Genomic DNA, 19,968 nt, shown 5'->3' with positions numbered 1-19,968 from the left:
CCTCACAATACTGCAATAATGAAAGAGATGCATAAGAACTCATAACCACCCATTAAATCAATAACTCATGGAATTCCTCTACTCGACAAGAACTATTACCTCATTCTAAACTGAATAGTGACATCTTCCCTTTAATATACCTTACATAAATCTGATCGCACCGATTTCAGGTCCAATAACCTCGTCTCACCCAGTACAAGCTGCTTAGGCAATAAGCTACCTCAAACACTCACCATGATCTCATATGACACCATCAATGTGCCAACACGCTACAACTTGAATATGACACATAAGGAAGAACGAACTCTGGAAAAGAACTACCCAGCCCGCGTAACGAATAAATAGACAAAAAGATGCTATGAACCTTTCTCAGAGAATGTGAAACAAATACATGAAAATAAATATAGGCAACCATACTCAACATCTCACTGTTGCGGCGTGCAACCCGATCCAAACAACATACCCATGCCGGTGTGCAACCCAATCCACACATAATAATAATTACGGAAATATCCATTAAGCCATAATACTTATCCCTATAAAATACCCGAATATCATTTACAAGCACTCCAAGTGCATAAATACGACTCTGGAGAGACGGATAGCGTCGTGCACCACAAAAACCCAAGCACTGCTAAGGTGCAATAACGACAAGCTACGCAGGACCACAACCAAAGGAGTAAAACACCTCCTAGTCATAACCTCTCTCGTTGGCGACAACACCAAAATCTCCATACCTGATTTCAATCTCTAACAATCAAATGACTAACACATCACACTTATACGATCTTCCCGTGGGATATACTCCCACGACCTTCCGCACCAGGTAGTAAAATCTGAACATTAATGGCCATCGACCATGATATTTCTATAATACTGGCTAGCATCCACATTTCAATACCCAACACTCCTACCACAAGACAGACCATCCTCAGGCTGCCCAAATATAGTGCCAGCATACTCTGAACATCTGAAATCCTCCCCCGCTCCTCCGAGCTCATGACATTCTTATCAACACTGAACCACAACCTTGATCCTCAACTTCCAATTTTCATACCGCTTACTGTACTTGTCATGCCGCTACGTGAGAATACAAGAATTTTATCATAACTCCTGAACCCCTAATAGAATAAATACTCCATAAACTAGAAAACGCATTTAAGAGGAACAATTCCAACACACAACCGAATTCCCATAATCGCAGAAAAACATAAACCTCGTGTTGTGGTCTAAACCACCATGACTCTTCCGGGATCCACCTATACATAACAAATCCTCATAATCATATACCTCCAATCAATCAAATTACGATGGCTGTGAAACCCGCACATACTGCCACGAATTACCTGTATAGCTTAACATACCGAAGGGACTGATAATGTCCACAACCATGCTAATTCAGCCCATCACTAACTGACCCAACTTCTTCCGATTTACTCTTGACTTGCCTTCAAAATAATAATAGCTCCCTTCAAATATATAACAGACCTCAAACAACACTCATCCCGAGTGACCCCAAATCACGAGACCACGTCATTTCAACATCCATAAGCCATTTTATACTCTCTTCATGCACTCAATAGTATCTCCCACTGATACAATGCACTGATTAGATCTTCTGCGAATCTGAAGTTGTTTCTCCCACTTCTCTAAACCGCATCGCAGACCTGATGATGACATAGAATACTCTAAGTAACCTTTACACTCTATTGCAAAACTCAATCTTCAGCAATGTAACAATCCTAAAAAATCCTTAAGCACCACACCCTAAATATTGAATCCACTAAGACCATTACTGAGATTCGCCCACTCTAATCCAGTCTCGCCTTCAAGTTCTTGTTAATTAATCCTTCCCAAAACTAAATTATCTTTTTCAAAATTAATTTGAAGTTAATGGGCGAGTCCTAGGGTTAGCTAATCCCTTTAAAAAGATTAAAGAACAAGATTAAATAAAGAAACAATAACCCACTTCATAATAAATAAAAATCTTTCAATACATAAGCACAACAATATACTTAATCCACACTTTAAATATGAATATTCTCATAAATAAGATTCAAGTATTGGAAAAAATATTACACACTTAGATATACAATACAAAGCAAGGAAGTGAAGAAATGAGTAAAAATGGGTAAGCAATTCTCAACGAAAAGCTTCAAATCTTCAAGACCCAAGTGTGTGTGCAAGAACCCTAGCTCCCCAGCTTGTCTTTTCTAGTCAAGAGACAGGAAAATAATCCAAAGATCTACCAAAGATGTGTTTCCAACAAGCTAGGTCGTGTTTTAAATGGCTTGGGGATCAAATCGTGAAATTCCATTTCTACCCAGACTATGCCCAGATAATGTGCTATGCGATCGCAAACAAAGAACCGCGATCGCGGTGAACAACTTCTGTAAAGCTACGCAATCCCAAAGCAACAGACGTGTTCGTGTAGAACGTTTGACCAGTGGCGACCAGCTTTACTTCTTCGCGATCGAATGACTTTAATTGCGTTCGCAATGTATTAGCTGCTGAACTTACACGATCACACTGGTTTCCTCACGATTGCAAAGAGCATTCACTGGCAGCAGTTAATTTTCCCTTTTTAACGCATTTTGACTTGTTTTCTTTCGTATCTTCTCTAAATCAATTGATGACTAAAATATGCCAATAAACCTCAATAAATGCCTTAGTTTCTCAACAAAATCATACAAAATCCTAAGTATCAAGAAGAGATAAGTTGGTATATCTTATGAGAGGTTTAAAATAAAGGAAAAAAGCAAGAAATATCGTGGACCGTCGATGGATTGGATCAATGGTCTAGATCCGTTGTGTTTTCTCTGTGAATGAAGGGGTCGAGTGACGTGGTGTGATACCATTGGTTGTAAGGAGTTGGCAAGGTTTACCAAAGTGGATAGAGGGGTTTAGTTTCGGACCAGGTCAGGCGATATTGGGCCTATGTTTTGGGTTGAATTATTGCTATTTGAATTTAAAAATGGCCATTTTGCATTTAGTTAGGCAATTGCTAATGTAGCCTTTTAAAATTCTAACCCCTTTAAAATTAATTTAATTAAACATAATTAATTATAATTAAATGTGATAAAATATAATAATAAAATACATTATGAATTACTATAATTAATTAATTATCTATTAAAACACTTTATTTACTAAGTTTTGAAACTAATTTTCAGATTAATTTAAAGTAATAGGCGATGAATTAAAAGTCAAATATTAATTTATTAAATTAATTGTAAAACATTCTTATTAAACTACAAATGTCATGTTAATAATTCCAAAATAGTAAGGGTAATATAATTCATAAATATTTAAGATCAAATTATTAATTCACCATTATTAATTACTATTTCCTGGTATCTTTACATAAATATAAGTATAATTGATCTGAAAATAGTTTACCATATTTATTGCAAATTAATAAGCATAAATAATTTTTATTTTAAAAGGGAGTGGTCAAAATTGGCCATCGACAATATTATTGGCACGTGAGTTGCCCATGCGGTTGATATTATTAGCACGCCAGTTTTTTATGCAGCACGTGAGTTGTCCGTGCAGCGTGTGGAATGGATCTATACCCCTAGGGTCACCCTCTCATCTACCTTCTTGATGGTGTTCACACAAAGTTGATATTCACTGATCTGTGGTTTTGTACTATGTTGGAAAATTTGAGGAAAATCTGGCCAGTTTGATTTGGTTATTGCATTTCATTTTTACTTGCAATTTCCATGATTGTTTATCTGAATTACTTGCATATCATCTGTATATGCTGGATTATTGCCTGAGCATAGTACGATAGTAAATGTGTGCACCAAGGTGGTTTTCTCCATGATTTTATTATTTGATCATATTATTGTTTTGTACTTGTTGAATTTATGAACAGTACATGTTATAGCGAGTATAATTTATAATTCTTGCTTCTAATACCTCACCGAGGTAAGTTATGATACCTGCTGGGTACATGGGGTCAGTTCTACTCATACTACACTCAGACCCAGTCACCAGTAGCGGAGTTTTGCTTGCTGAGCTGTACGAGGGACGAGGTAGAGCTGCATCCCGATTGTAGTCTTGCCGTATCTTACCATTTGTATTGTTGTCTTTATTTTTGGACATTATTGTTATTTAGCCTTGTCGACTTGTATTTCCATTTTAGAGCTCATGACTGCATATTTACCTATCACGACCCAAAATTTAGTTAGTCGTGATGGAACCTAACCCGACCCGTAGGTAAGTCGATTGTCCATAAACACAATCCAAACGAGATCAATAGGAAATAAATGATGAGCTAATTGGATTCTTATACAATAACCCAATGACTGGTAGTACAAGTCATGAGCTTCTAAGACTTAAGTTACAAAGCTAATAGGAAAATGATACAACATCTGTTTGAAATGTACATAAACAGAATCTCAAATCTAGAACTACCAAGAACAAGTGGTAGCAGTAATTGGAACGCAGGTACATCTTCAATACCAGCTCCCTCCATTCACAGCAAGATCAACTCCAAGATCTGCACACAATGTGCAGAAGTATAGTATGAGTACAATGACCTAATGTACTCAATAAGTAACAAACCTAACCTCAGGTTGAAAGTAGTGACGTGCTCGGAAAATAGTCAGAGTCCAACACCAATAGCCAATAACAGCTCATAATAATATAATGAAGGCAGCAACAGTAATTTCTCAAAAAATATAATGCTCAGATTGTTCCTAGTTACGAAAAAGTACACATGCTTTCCAAGTATAACAGTAAAGTCCAAATCATTCACCGGAATTGCCAAAATATGAGTACATTAGAAAACTATGATTTTTCCCAAACTTTCAACAATAGATAAGACATTTCATTACCAGATAGCGTGAGAAAATTACATCTCTATGCCTACATGCCAATATGCATGTCAAGTCATCAATTATCATATACCGTCTAGCATGAGGAATATACATCTCCATGCCTACATATCAAATCATGAATGCATATACATCTAGCATGAGGAAAAATGCATCTCTATGCCTACATGCCAAGTATGCATGTCACAAGAATGATTTCACGGTGATATTCCCAGGTACTCTCACCCTCAAACATACTCAAGTTGTTAGTCTAAAATGCACACATCATCACACACACACACAATCATTCAGCATTGTACGGGTGCCTGGCTCATAAGCCCCTTACCAAAGAACATGTATATATATTACTGGGCATGCGCTCATTGCTCGTATATCAGTCTCAAGAGGGGCGAATCCTACCCAAATGCTAATCAAAAGCCTATAAGGCATGTAGCTGTGTGCAGCCCGATCCACAATAATAATAAGCCAACAAGGCATGTCGTAGCGTGCAACCCGAACCACAATAATAATTGTAATAAAGCCAATATAGCCTGCTGCGATGTGCAGCCCAATCCACAATAACACCCTCAACATGACTTTAAGGCCCACCTCAGTCATCAACCTCTCAAGTCCCAAGGGCTCACAATCTCATACCACTCAGCCCAATAACTCCACATATGGTAAAGCATTGATGACATGCGATGTAACGATGAATGATGACAGAGACTGAGATATGATATGCAAATGATGAATCATAACTGATTTTATAATTATAATTAAATCAGATAACCCACACCAACAAAAATAGTCTCATCAAGTCTCAATCAAGTAGCCACATAACCTAAATATAATTTCTAGCATGAATCCTAGCTCAGTTAATCTAACAAGTAGGGAAAACACGGATACATCAAGACATGATAGCAACATAGTCCAAAATTCAACCCGAATCATGATTTCCCCAATGCACGCCCACATTCCCGTCACCTAGCATGTGCGCCACCCAACACATCACAAATAACAGGGCTCCTGGGGATAATTACCCTCAATTCTAAGTTTAGAAATATTAGTTACCTCGAACGAGCCAAATCAAATACTGAGCAAGCAAAACAATATTCTAGAAATTCCATCCCGCATGTATCAACCTCTGAATGTCTCGAAACTAGCCAAAAGCAACTCAAAAACATCAAATAATGCCATAAGACACAAACCCAAGAGACAAAGGTCGAAATTTAATCAAAAACTCTAAATCAACCAAAGAGTCAAACCCAAGCCCGTACCTCAGAACACGACAATACCTACAAAATCTGATAACCCATTCAAGTACGAGTCCAACCATACTAATTTCACTCAGATCCGACTCTGAATCGATGTTCAAAACTAAAAAATTTACTTTAGGAAAGTTTAGACAAAAACACCTAATTTCTCTTTAAAATTCATAATCCAAATGCCATGATCGGAGATAGATCATGAAATATAATCAAAACTGAGTAAAAAAATACTTACCCCAATCCAAATTGGGAAATTCCCTCCAAAATCGCTTAAATCTGAGCTCCAAAATCATGTGAGAAAAAGTGACTAAATTCTGAAATAAGTAAAATAACGCAGCAGTTGTTATAGCTCGAATCATAAATTAGATGACCTCAAAACTCGCATTTGATAAGACCACATAATCATTGCGAGATTACACCTAAGATTGACTTTTGAATCACCCAATTTGGCATTAAAATGAGGGAGATATGATGTTTTGAAGTTTTAAAGGAAATCAGAAAATTTAAGGGACAAAAATGATATTTTGGTAATTATTTTACACCAGAAAATCAACAACAAAAAAATCTTCATTTTAGCACCCAAAAACCATTCGGAACCTCCCGGACACAAACTATATGTGCATTTCAATCATAAAACACGCTACGAACCAGCTCGTGCACTCAAAACACCGGAAAGAGGTCATCTTGACCCGATATTGACCATGGTCAAACTCTAAATCCTTAACTTAACTAGTTTCTCAACCAATGATGCAAAATACACCGAGCCCCTATAGATCCCATCCAATCATACCAACAAGTAAAAATACATTATACAAAATTATCCAAAGCCTCAAAATATCCACGGGAACATCACAATAAATAATCGAGGCTCCAACATATTAGAATTTCTCTTAAGGTATTAAGTCTTCATTCTTTCAAAAGAGTGTTTGAATCACACTAAACACTTTGGATTACTTCAAAATTTTGCACACAAGTTCAATTCAACTATATAGACCTTTCAAAGTCTCAAAACACCAATTGGAGTCCAATAACATCAACGTCAACTCTTGGTAAAACTTATGAACTCTTAAGTTTTTCAAATTGCCACCTTTCGACAAATAGTATCGAATCCTTCTAGGAACCTCCAAAATCGAATCCGAACATACGCACAAGTCAAACATCATCATACGAACCTATCGGAACCATAAAAAATTAATTCTTAGTCTGTTTACCCAAAAATTAAACCTTGGTCAACTCTTCCAACTTAAAGCTTTCAAATCAAGAGTCATTCTTCCAAATCAATCATGAATCACTCAAAAATTAAAAACGACCATACACGCAAGTCATAATACATCATATGAGGATAATCTAAGTCTCAAACCACAAAACAGAACACTAAAGCTCAAAACGATCGATCGTGTCGTTACATTATCCCTCACATAAATATACATTCCTCCTCGAACGTGCCAAGAGTCGTTCCAAAGCCATCAAATCACTGTGTAAACTCACCCGTGGGTGATCCCACTTCATGCCAATTAATATAAACCTGACCACACAACATAACCGAAGATATTTACTTCAACCGAATTCCATAAACCTTAGAATCAAAGTCCCAATCTCAAAAATAAAATTTTCAAAATTGCTCCCCGTACATGCGACCAAGGTGAACAATAACAGTGCGTCGGAAATGGACAATGCTCCTACGTCTGGTGGTGAAAAACCATCAGACCAGTCTCAAATTAACCCCTTACAAAATGCACACAACCGTCCAACAAACAACTCCCTCAGACTCACTCCCAGAAGATATAGATCTTCTTTTTAGCGCGCCAGTCACTGTAGCAGATAATAGCATGGGAGGAGAGAAAGCTTCTTAATCCATTTTTGGGCCACATCGAGTCAACCCAAGGGCTAGAGAGTTTTCTCCAAGTCAAGATGTCCATGCCGATCAAGTTTCAAATCATTTCACCCTGATAATTGAGAGACTCGACAAACTAGCAATCTATGGCGAACACCAGTTGAGCACATATGGTGTTCCAGGTTCTCAAACTGAATAAAACCAAAGTAAAATTGTTCCGGCTACCATAGAGAATATTCCCCAACCAACGTCAGTGGACTTCACTCAGTCAAATCCCACAACTTTGCAAAATGGTAACACAGCTGAAACGAGCAACCCAAGTGTTCGACCAAATGCCACAACCAGCTCCACATACTCACTTGGGATACTCGACAATGAAAATCAATCCATTATTGATAAGGAAGATCAGCAAATGAATAGTGGGGAAACTACTTCATCGAAATTGGGCGACCAAGTATCGAACCACTCTCAAGCATCATACGAGGTCATCAATGGCATCTCAACAATCCAAGGTGATCAAGTTGATTCGATTAATCTTCTAGAGCCTCCCCTAGATGACCATGTTGACATTGATGAACCAATTGATCACACCAAACCAAAGAGCCAACCTTACAATAATGTAAACCTATCACCAGAATTAAAGCCAAGATCATGTTAGACCCAATCCTTCAGAAGTATTAAGCAGCCAAGTATTGACCCAACCCAAACCTACAATTGATACCATTAACCCAAACCCCACCAACACAAGTAACCTGATCCCATGCAATGTGGTTAACAAACCACCTACAAATATTACTTCCATGGGAAAATCTCAGGTTACAAATGTTCAGGATAACCAGGGAAAGGCACAATCCAAACCTCCACAATCAAAATTATCCGCTAACTTTGATAGACCAACCAAATATACTCCTCCCAAAATACCTGTTCACACCCCTCCAAACCAAGAACCTGCAGCTACCAATTCCACACAAACTATCCTACCAAAAGACCAAGCCATCAAACCACAAAGCATCCATGACCCCTCTACCCACCCACCCACCAACTGTAACTCACTCACTTGCAACCAAAATGAGAGCAAAACTGGCTCAGGAAAGAACTCCAATTGAGTTTGCTCCTCCCAAGATACTACTAAACAAGGCAAGCCTGTAGTCATATTCAAGAAGGATGATTACATGTTCAATTTTGCTGCCAGGTGTCAATATACTGTTGTTGGCAAATTCTCCCACACAATGCCCAAGATAGAGATCATTAAAAGGAGTTTCATTACTCAGACAGAGCTCAAAGGTGGTGTGAATATTGCTCATTTCAATTCCAAGACAGTGTATATTGATTTAGATAATGAGTATGACCATGCAACAGTTTATAACAAGCGTTATATGTATATTTAGGGTCAGATGATGAAATTGGAAGTCTGGTCTCCACTATTTAATACAAATGAAGACTCTCCATTGTGCCTGTGTGGGTGGTGATACCTGAACTCCCATGGCATTTCTACTATATGGAAATCCTCACCCCCTCTGCTATCTTCAGTAGGCAATGCACTATTTTTGGACTTAGCATCATTTCAAAAGACCAGAGACAGTGTCGTAAAAATTAAAATGCAAATTGATCTTACAAAAGATAGGCCCTCTCATATATGGCTTGGTTTTGATGAAGACTAAGATGTAAATGGTGATGGCAAATGGTTGGAGGTATAATATGAGAGCTTTCTTGAGTACTGTTCTTACTGTAAACACATTGGTCACCTCTCTCATGCCTTCCCCAAAAGACTGAAAAATGAAGATATGAAGAAAAGGTTAGCTATTTCCTCTACCTCTGCAGAGAACAACCCAGATAAAAGTACAGGATCAATTGGAGCAAAACAGCCACCACATCATCCCAATCAAGGTAAGCAGCAAAAGCAAATTGAGTAGGATCACAGTAACATCAATCAAGACATAGGAGACCAACAAGAGAAGACACACCAAATCATAGGGAATCAACCTCAAACTAAGGACAGGCACACTCAAAAGAAAAGAAACTTCAAAGAAATTCAGCAGAATAACACCAAAAGGACACAAGTTGTTTATATCCTAAAGCAAAAGACCAACAAAGAATCATCCCAAAGCATAGGTATAATCTATATCAATCCTCCAGCTCCACTAGAGAGGAGTGTTGATTCTGTGGCTTAGAATCATCCCAATCCCTCTACTCCCCCTACTGCTAATGTTGATTCTATTGAAGTTATTGGAGGAAAGAAGGATGGTCAGGAGAAACCTATAGTAGTTCAGGATGGGGATCCAAAGGGGGTGGATGTTCCTCATGTTTTGCATGAGTGTGTTGAGGCACCTGGTGACCCTAGGATAGACCAAATACCTCATTCTACCACTTCTCAATATCCATGCATTCAGGAAACACCACATACACAAGCAGGGACAAGTGTGATTTCTATTTCTACTGATGGAGATCACAGAAATAAGGCTGATAAAGGAAAGACTTCTATTACTTCAGAGATTACTACAACAAAACCAAAATATAATCCTAGTCAAAAAAAAAAGAGAAGGCATATGAGGAAACAAAAAAATGCATAGACAATTCTCAATTCTACAAGTGTTGATAGATCACAGAATCTTGGAACAACTCTGGGCTCCTAGCTCACCAAAGCTTGACAGATGTGGTTCCTGTATATACTCAAAATAGCAACATATCTGATATATCACAAAGAGTGGAGGGTTCTGAAAGAAGGTCGGAATCTATACCAAGTGCACCTGTAACTCTGGCTATCCACTCAGATCCTAGGGAGCATGTGTCCTCCCAAGTAGATGGTATGAAAACAGTAACTGAGGAGTGTCAAAAATTCTCTTCTATTAGGCTTGGAGAAGATGAATACAATCATATGTAATCAGAAGATGAGGTTGACATTGGTGATGAGGTAGATGATGAACACAATGTAGATTTGGAAGAAGAGGATACATGTAAGCAGCTTCTTACTGCTATCAATGGTGCCATAGATGTAGACAAAATGATTGACTCACATGGCCTGTCACCTAGAAGTAAACCTCCACACTACCTCACCAGAAGTAAGGCTTACAGTATTAAAGCACCACCAAAGTCAACCGCTCCCAAATAGTGTCCATGATTAGTATAATCATATGGAGTGCAAGAGGCATCAGAACTGGTGGTGCCATTGAGAGACTCGGAACTTTGAAACAACTCCATAAAATATCATTTATTGCAGTCCTTGAACCTTTCCTTGACAGCACTCACATCAACCACTATAGAATTCAACTATCCATGCAACACTCTGCCTCCAATGTAAATGATAAAATCTGGATTTTCTGGGATCAATATTTCATGGTGACGAGCTCGAAACACACACTTAAATTATGCTCGCTAATAAAATATAGTATAGTATAATATCGTATCCACATGGATTCCATTTAAATAGTATTATTGTAGTTTCTAGCTTGATTGCTATCCAAGAGGATCAACAATTGAGATTTATAAGATGTCTTACTAAAACTAACTAAGAATCTAAAGCTATTGGCTAATGACAATCGAAACAAGGAATAAGCAAAGAGTGTTATCAACAGGAGAAGATAAGGTTTTGATATGATAGGTGCAAGATAATTGTTTGGGATCTAACTCTACATAATTCATTTCTAATGTTCAAGTGAGCCTCACTAATTTACTCGATTATTAGTTCAAACGTTCAGCAAAAAATCTTCTCTCGATTAAGTTTTAACCTCACAAGATGAATCAGTTTAAGCAGGGGAAGATATGCAAGAATGCGTAATTGATTGGTCTTCAGGAGAACCTCTCTCGATTATCCTCCTAACTATGTTTAATCAATGATTCAACTAGCCTCTTTGAATTACTAATAAGAATTAATGAACTCAACCAACAATATATTGCAAAGATATAACAAGTTATGCCTCTCTCGATTACATGAACTAGTGAATATAGATGCAATAATTAAATCATCCAAAAATTCTTCAATACATAAAGCTAGAGTTATAATCCACAACAATCATTAGTACACCAAAACCATCAATCCCTAAAGGTAACTACTACACAGATATGGAGTAATTCATCACAAATAATATTAAAGTATGTGAAAACATAAATTCAATCCAAACTCGGGTCTTGAGTGAGGAAGGAATGATGAAATCCTTGTGCTTGTGTTCTTCCAACCCCTCCTTAGCCTCCTTAGGTCCAAAGTATGTCAAAAGTCTAGAAAATAACATTTTTCCATGTATTTATACCAAGTAGGGTCGGGCCCCAACAAAACCACCTTCTCCTAGCTGAAATAGGTTAATCACTTTGTAAAAATTGCACAAGTGTGCCGCATGGGGCGACGCGCCATGCGGGGCATTAGTGGGGAAATCCAGACAGCTATGTTCTGACAGATAGTAGAGGATTGCACAAGCGCAGCGCCCCACGCGCAGCGGCAATGGAGATTTCTCAGTTTACGGACCAACTTGGACTTTTGATGTCCAGACTTGGTCCTCGACCCCCGACCACGATCCCGACTTAATCCCTTGGGCTTTTACTCAGACTTCAAAAAAAGCTCGAATTAGCTCCACGGCATCTACAAAGCTCGGAATCACCCCTACAAGGCATAAAATGCACAATAAGTGCAAAACACTATCAATTAAAGCTCAAACATGAATAAAGTGCAGTGAACTAGAGTGCAATGAGCGACTAAAATACGTTATAATAGCCTAGCATCAACACTCCACACTTAAACAATTTCTCGTCCTTGAACAATAAAACTACACTTCATATAGACACGACTTTTTTCAACAACTCCAATAACTCATCACACCAAGAATATTTAAAATAGACTAAGCACAATATCGTAACATCCTCGCCTCAAGATTTGACTCAAAAGCACCATGTATTTTTCACAACTCGCTCACTTACTCTAATACAGAGGTCAACGATATTACCTTTCCTTTATGAATCAAGTACCCTCACACAACAATAGAGGGTAGTTCTACACACAATAAAATTTAAGAACAATCAGGAAATCAAGATAGAACGAATTCACTCACTCTCAGAAGTAACATTCGTATGCCATAAAAGACGTACCATAGGCTTACCCGTAGTGCACTACTCTACTAATTGAGCTCGTTCAGTCAAGGATCAAGTACGACTTCATTTGGTTATAATGTAGGTTGTAGGATGGGCAGGATACATTTGGACATAGAGTGACTACACCTCCCTATGCACTTTATTACATACAATTAACAATTGAAAAGCCCACACTTATGTCAAACCATAACTCCACCTTCACATCAATATATATCAACTACCTACTTCTTTAAGAACAATTACATCAAGAGTTACCACTATCAAGGAATATTTTTCACAATTATACACTTATTTTTTATTTCTTTTTCAACTCTAGTGGCTCTTACTTTTTTAAAATAGTACACCCTTCTTCTTATTTCAGTAGTTCCACTCAAAAGCCAAACCAACCACCCCACACTTCAACTTTACAAAGATCAAAAAACATTCAAGTGCTCACGAGAGGTAAAATGTTCAAATAGATGGTCAATTCAAACAAATGGGTGAGGCTTGTAATGTGGTTGCCAAAGAAATAGGATTATAGGCTTAAAGGGGTTAACTATGATATATAACAATTAGGTGGGTAAAAGCATATAACTGGCTCAACAAAGAAATGCCTATATCTCTTCCAAGACTGAATAAAACTACTATTTCGCTTTGCAAACACATGGGGCAAGTTCTAGACATCAAATTCAATGCACAGAATACATAAAACCTCAGACACACATGGCACATAACTCACTCAGGATTGGACTATCACGACACTCTAGTTAAAGCAATTAAGCAAAGTTAAAATCATACAATTTAAGGTACTTGTACAAGAGTCTTACTATTCTCATGGTATAATAAAGTCAAGAGATATTGCATGAAATTCAAATCACATTACAAGGTTTCCTATTCCTCTACAAAACAAAAACTAACTACACCCGGTTCAAACAAAACCCTTGGAATAGAACCGCGGCACAAAGAAAAACCAAGGGGGAATTAATACACTACCAAACAAAAGAAAATATTTTTATCTTTTTTCTTTCGACTTAAATCCCTCAAGAATCCTGTCGAATGATATCCATCGTCGGAAAAATTCGAAATCTTTTTAAATTCTTATGTTTTTTTCAATATTCCAACTACTACAACTAACAAAACTAACACATATACATACAACATACAACTATCCCGCACCCCACACTTTAAGTTGTGGCATGTCCCTATGACACACAATTAAAAACCTTAAGGTAAAGGAAACTTCCCTAGATATCTAGTTACAGTCTGAGTCGAAGTCGGGCTCCATTCCTCGCCTTCGAACTAATGCACAACTTCATGCAGACAGCTTCTTCTCAGTCTTTTTGGTGTATACCCCACACTTATCTTTCTCACTCACTGGAGCCTTCTCTTTCGAGCCCTTCACTTTCCACTCAACACTTGCAGCTAGATTTTCTTTTTGTACCCCCTTTGCTACATTCATCTCAAAAGTCAAAGTCTCCTCACCCACTCTAAGCATGAGTTTCCTTTCGTGTATATCCAATATTGCTCTACCCATCGCTAAGAATGGTCTTTCTAGGATGAGAGGGACCTCTTTGTTTTCCTCCATATTTACCACTATAAAATCCACAGAAAATACGAACTTATCAACCTTAACTAACACATCTTCCATAATTCCCTCAGGTATTATAGTCATTTGGTCATCCAGCTACTAAGATATTGGCGCCGACCTTATCTCTCCAATATCCAGTTTCCTATAAATAGATAGAGGCATTAAGTTAATCGAGGCACCAGAATCATATAATGATTTAACAAAATTAATTGTTCCTAATGAGATAGGTATAGTAAAACATCTTGTATCTCCATACTTTTATAGGAGTTTGTTTTGAAATATCACGCTTTAATGCTCTGTAAGCTTCACCACTGAAGTCTTTTCTACCTTCCTCTTCTTTGTTAGGATTTCCTTCAAGAATTTTTCATAAGCAGGCATTTTTGAGAGCACTTCTGTGAAGGGTAAGTTTACATGAACCTGTTTCAGCACATCCAGAAATCTCCCAAACTGCTTGTCCAGCTTTTCTCTATATAGCTTTTGAGGGAAAGGTAGAGCTGGAATCTGCTCGCTCTCATCATGTTCCTCCCTTCTCGATTTTTCTCCCTTCTTCTTTTTCTCTGCTTTCATCTGGCCCTTCTTCTTTTTATAAACATCATTCTTCAGATGCTCCCCACTTTCATTTTCAAGTTTCACATCATTTTGGATCGGGGTGGGATCTTTCAACACTTGCCCACTTCTCAGAGTTACAGTATTCGTTGTTTCTTTGGGATTTCTCTCAGTATCAGCAGGGAGAGTTCCTGGAGCCCTCTCGGATAATATTGTTGCAATCTATACCACTTGTCTCTCTAGGTATTGAAAAGATGTGTCTAACTCTTTGATAGCTTCTCCATGGGCATCCATCCTCTCATCTGTCTTGATAATAAAGGCTTTCATTAGATCCTCTAGACCAGGCTGAATGGGCTGTTGAGGCTGATATTGCTGCCTCTGCTGATTTTGGTATGCTGGAGTTCCTTGTCCCTGGGTTTAGAGTTATTTTGTTGCCAAGCATTCACAGTACCTGCAGGTGAACTCCATGAAAAACTGGGGTGCCTCTGTCCCATTACATTGAAATTATAGTTTCCCACATCATTTACTTCCTCAATTGAGGCTTGACACTCATGAGTAGGGTGTCCTCTTCCACATATATAACAAGCTGCGTGAGGCTCATTTTGTATCGAGGCTACGGTAAGCTTTCATATTTCTTTAGCCATAGCATCAAGCTGTACATGCACAGATGTATGAGTATCAACTTGGTGGACACCAGTTGATCTTCTTCTTTTAACACTCTCATAGGGCCACTGATTAGCATCTTCAGATAACTCATCAATAATTGTAACTATCTCCTCTTGAGTCTTTTTCATCAACGGGCCTCCAGCTGCATTGCTCAATGTTCTACGCGAGGCCGGTGTCAATCCATCCCAAAAGTCCTAGAGTTGCATCTAGAGTTCAATTTCGCTATGTTGAAACTTTCGAACAATCTCTTTAAACCTCTCTCATGCTTCAAAAATAGTTTCAGTCTCTTTCTAGCAAAAGTTATGGATTCTCTTCTAAACTTACCCGTCTTAGCTGGGGAGAAATGTTTTTCAAGGAATTTTCTTGTCATCTCCTCCCATGTTCTAATCGATCCCATGGGCAAGCTTTGAAGCCACTACTTTGCATCATCTTTAAGTGAAAAGGGGAATGTCCTTATGTACACTGCATCTTGTGACACCCCATTGTATTGAAAAGTGTTCATAATCTCCTCTAAGTCCATTAGATATGTGTTTGGATCTTCGTTCATCTTCCCTCTGATGATACAGCAGTTCTGAATGGTTTGAAGCAACCCTTGCTTCAACTCGAAATTGTTAGCTACAATTGGAAGTGGTCTAACACTTGATAAGCCTTGAATGTAGACCGGTCTAGAATAATCGCCCCGTGATCTCCCAGGCATAGGGGCTATATTTTCGAACTGGTATGCAGCCAAGGGTTGATTCTGAGTAATTCTCCTACCCCTCTCTCCTTCATAGATAATAGGTGCATCTCTGATAGTTGCTTCCTCAGCATCGTGTGCAAGTTTTTCTCATTGTTGGGCTGCCTCCCTTGCAGCCAAATCTACATTATTATCAGCATTTCCAGCCATAAGTTCTTTGGTAGAGGATTGCCCAACATTTTCTAATTCTCGGTGAGAGTTCTTTCCTTCCTCAACTATCGCACTTGTTTTTCTATCTCGAGCTCATATGGTAGCACTTCTTTCATAGAAGCTCGAGTCATGCACCAATCTAACATGTAACATGTGCACAATCAAAGAACACCAAACGTAAAAAGGCAAAAATAAAATAAAATAAAAAGAAAAATTCCTGAATTAGCACTACAAACTATTTCAAACACTGTTGATTGCCAATCCCCGGCAACAGAGCCAAAATTTGACGAGCTTGAAACACATAGTTAAATTATGCTCGCTAATCAAATATAGTATAGTATAATATCGTATCCACAGGGATTGGATTTAAATAGTATTCATGTAGTTTCTAGCTTGACTTCTATCCAAGAGGATCAACAATTGAGATTTATAAGATGTCTAACTAAAATTAATTAAGAATCTTAAGCTATTGACTAATGACAATCAAAACAAGGAATACACAAAGAAGGTTATCAATGGGAGAAGATAGGGTTTTGATATGATAGGTGCAAGATAATTGTTTGGGATCTAACTCTAGATAATTCACTTCTAATGTTCAAGTGAGTCTCATGAATTCACTCAATTATTAGTTCAATCATTCAGCAAACACTCCTCTGTCGATTAAGTTTTAATCTCACAAGATGAACCAGTTTAAGCACGTGAAGATATGCAAGAATGCGTAATGGATTGCTCTTCAGGAGAACCTCTCTCGATTATCCTCCTAACTAGGTTAAATCAATGATTTAACTAGCCTTTTTCAATAACTAAGAAAAATTAATGAACTCAACCAACAATATAACGCAAAGATATCACAAGTTATGCCTCTATCGATTACATGAACTAGTGAATATAGATGCAACAATTAAATCATCCAAAAATACTTCAATACATAAAGCTAGAGTTATAATCCACGAACAATCATCAATACACCAAAACCATCAAACTCTAAAGGAAACTACTCCATAGATATGGAGCAATTCATCACAAATAAAATTAAAGTATATGAATACATAAATTCAATCCAAACTCGGGTCTTGAGTGAGGAAGGAATTATGAAATCCTTGTGCTTGTGTTCTTCGAACCCCTCCTTAGCCTCCTCAGGTCCATAGTATGTCAAAAGTTCAGAAAATAACGTTTTCCCATGTATTTATACCAAGTAGGGTCGGGCCTAGATGAAACCACCTTCTCCTAGCCGAAATAGGAAAATAACTTAGCAAATATTACACAGGCACGATGCATGGGGCCACGTGCCATGCGGGGCATTAGTGGGGAAAACCAGAGGGCTAAGTCCTGGTAAACAACAGAAGATTGCACAAGCGCGGCGCCCCATGTGCCGCGGCAGTGGAGATTTCTCAGAGTACGGATCAACTTCAATTTTTAACGTCCAGACTTGGTCCTCGACACCCAAACCGGATCATGGCTTAATCCCTTGGGCTTTTACTCAGACTTCAAAGATCTAAATATCTTGAATTAGCTCCACAACATCTACATAGCTTAGAATCACTCATACAATGCATAAAACACACAATAAGTGCAAAACACTATCAATTAAAGCTCAAACGTGAATAAAGTGAAGTGACCTAGATTGCATTAAGCGACTAAAATACGTAATTATAGCCTACCATCACACAGCACTCACATAACCATTGCACTGTAGTATATTAAAGTTGCAAAACATTTCCAAATCACTGTCATCTATGCCAAATGCAAAATAAGTTTGAGAAGACCTCTTTGGGAAACCCTGAGACATAAATCTATGACATGTTCAACACCCTGGTGTGTCATTGGAGACTTCAATGTGATTGCATCTGTTGAAGAAAAGATTGGGGGTCTTCCTTATCAAATGAATAAAAACATGGATTTCTTGAGCATGATTGAAGATTGTGGATTTGTGGATCTAGGCTTCTATGGTCCTAGATACACTTGGTCAAATGGGAGAGGCCAATGCTCTATTGTTTGGAAGAGACTGGATATGGGATTGGTCAATGATAACTGGCTAGTATCCTATCATGCAACAACTATCACTCACCCCTCATCTGCAAGATCTGATCACAACCCTCTTCTTCTAGAAATGAATGTGAGACAGGACACAAGCAAAAGATACTTCAAGTTTCTCAATTGCGGGTTTGAAAATGAGAACTTCCTTCCACTAGTTCAGGAGGTCTGGAATAAAGAAGTCAATGGCAATGCCATGTGGATTTTTTATCAAAGGCGTAAAGCTTTGTCCAATGCTCTAAGCAAATGGTCCAGTCGATAATATGGAGATATCTTTCTGTAGGCCAAAGAATATGAACACAAGTTGAAGCAAGCTGAGATAGTATGGGTGCAGACCAATGATGGCAATGATAGACAGGACTTTCATGAACTTCAAGATAATTATGTGAGATATATGAAGATAGAATAGTCCATCCTAAAACAAAAAACAAAACTACAATGGTTTAAAGAAGGGGATGCCAATTCCAGATACTTTCACAACCTGATTAGAAGGAGAAGAAGGAAGTTGTTCATACATAAAATTAAAGATGATGAAGGAGAACGGGTTCATAGGGATGAGGCTATTGGGGAAGCAACATGCACATATTTTCGAAACAACTTCAATGAAATAAGAGGTGCTACCAGAGAAGACCTAGTATCCTGTATCCCATCCTTGAACACAGCAGAGGACAATGGTCTCCTTACTAAAGATCCCACCTTGGTAGAACTCAAGGAAGTGGTCTTTTCAATGAGTACATGAAGTGTTGCAGAACCTGATGGAATGAATGGAAAGTTCTTCAAATCATGCTGGCACATTATCAAAGTTGACTTGTTGAATGTGGTTCTGGACTTCTTTAGAGGTGCTACTATGCCAAAGTTCATGACCAGTGACTGTTTAGTCCTTCTACCAAAAGTGGAATTTCCTAACTCTTTTACAGAATACAGACCAATTAGCCTCAGCAGCTTCCTGAACAAGATCATATCCAAAAATATTAGTTATAGACTAGCTCTTTTCCTTCCCAGAATATTATCTGCAAATCAGTCTGTCTTTGTTAAAGGAAGAAGCATTTCAGAAAATATAATGTTGACACAGGAAATTGTTCAAGGTATTAAAAAACCTAACATTGGCTCTAATGTGGTCATCAAGCTTGGCATGGCCAAAGCTTATGATAGAGTTTCCCGGGGATTTACATGCATAATGCTGAGAAGGATGGGTTTTAATGAGATGATCATTGACATGATATGTAGAACAATGTCAAACAACTGGTACTCTGTCATCATAAATGGTA

The 19,968-nt window shown here is 38.0% G+C and overlaps 1 protein-coding gene across 1 annotated transcript; it reads left to right on the top strand.

The window, feature by feature from the left end:
• Window positions 1-18,461: 18,461 nt before the first annotated feature.
• On the top strand, window positions 18,462-18,962 carry LOC138892367 (uncharacterized). Its single transcript, XM_070176075.1, has one exon. It carries the CDS (start codon window positions 18,462-18,464, stop codon window positions 18,960-18,962), a length of 501 nt encoding a protein of 166 aa, XP_070032176.1.
• Window positions 18,963-19,968: the final 1,006 nt, after the last annotated feature.

Source organism: Nicotiana tomentosiformis, chromosome 5 (genome assembly GCF_000390325.3).
Source record: "Nicotiana tomentosiformis chromosome 5, ASM39032v3, whole genome shotgun sequence".
Lineage (NCBI taxonomy): Eukaryota > Viridiplantae > Streptophyta > Magnoliopsida > Solanales > Solanaceae > Nicotiana > Nicotiana tomentosiformis.
The sequence above is the reverse complement of the archived record's forward strand: the minus strand, read 5'-3'. Positions and strand labels throughout refer to the sequence as shown.

Excerpts from the sequence above, each read along its gene's own strand:
- LOC138892367 (XM_070176075.1), top strand. The coding sequence starts at position 18,462 with ATGACATGTTCAACACCCTGGTGTGTCATTGGAGACTTCAATGTGATT.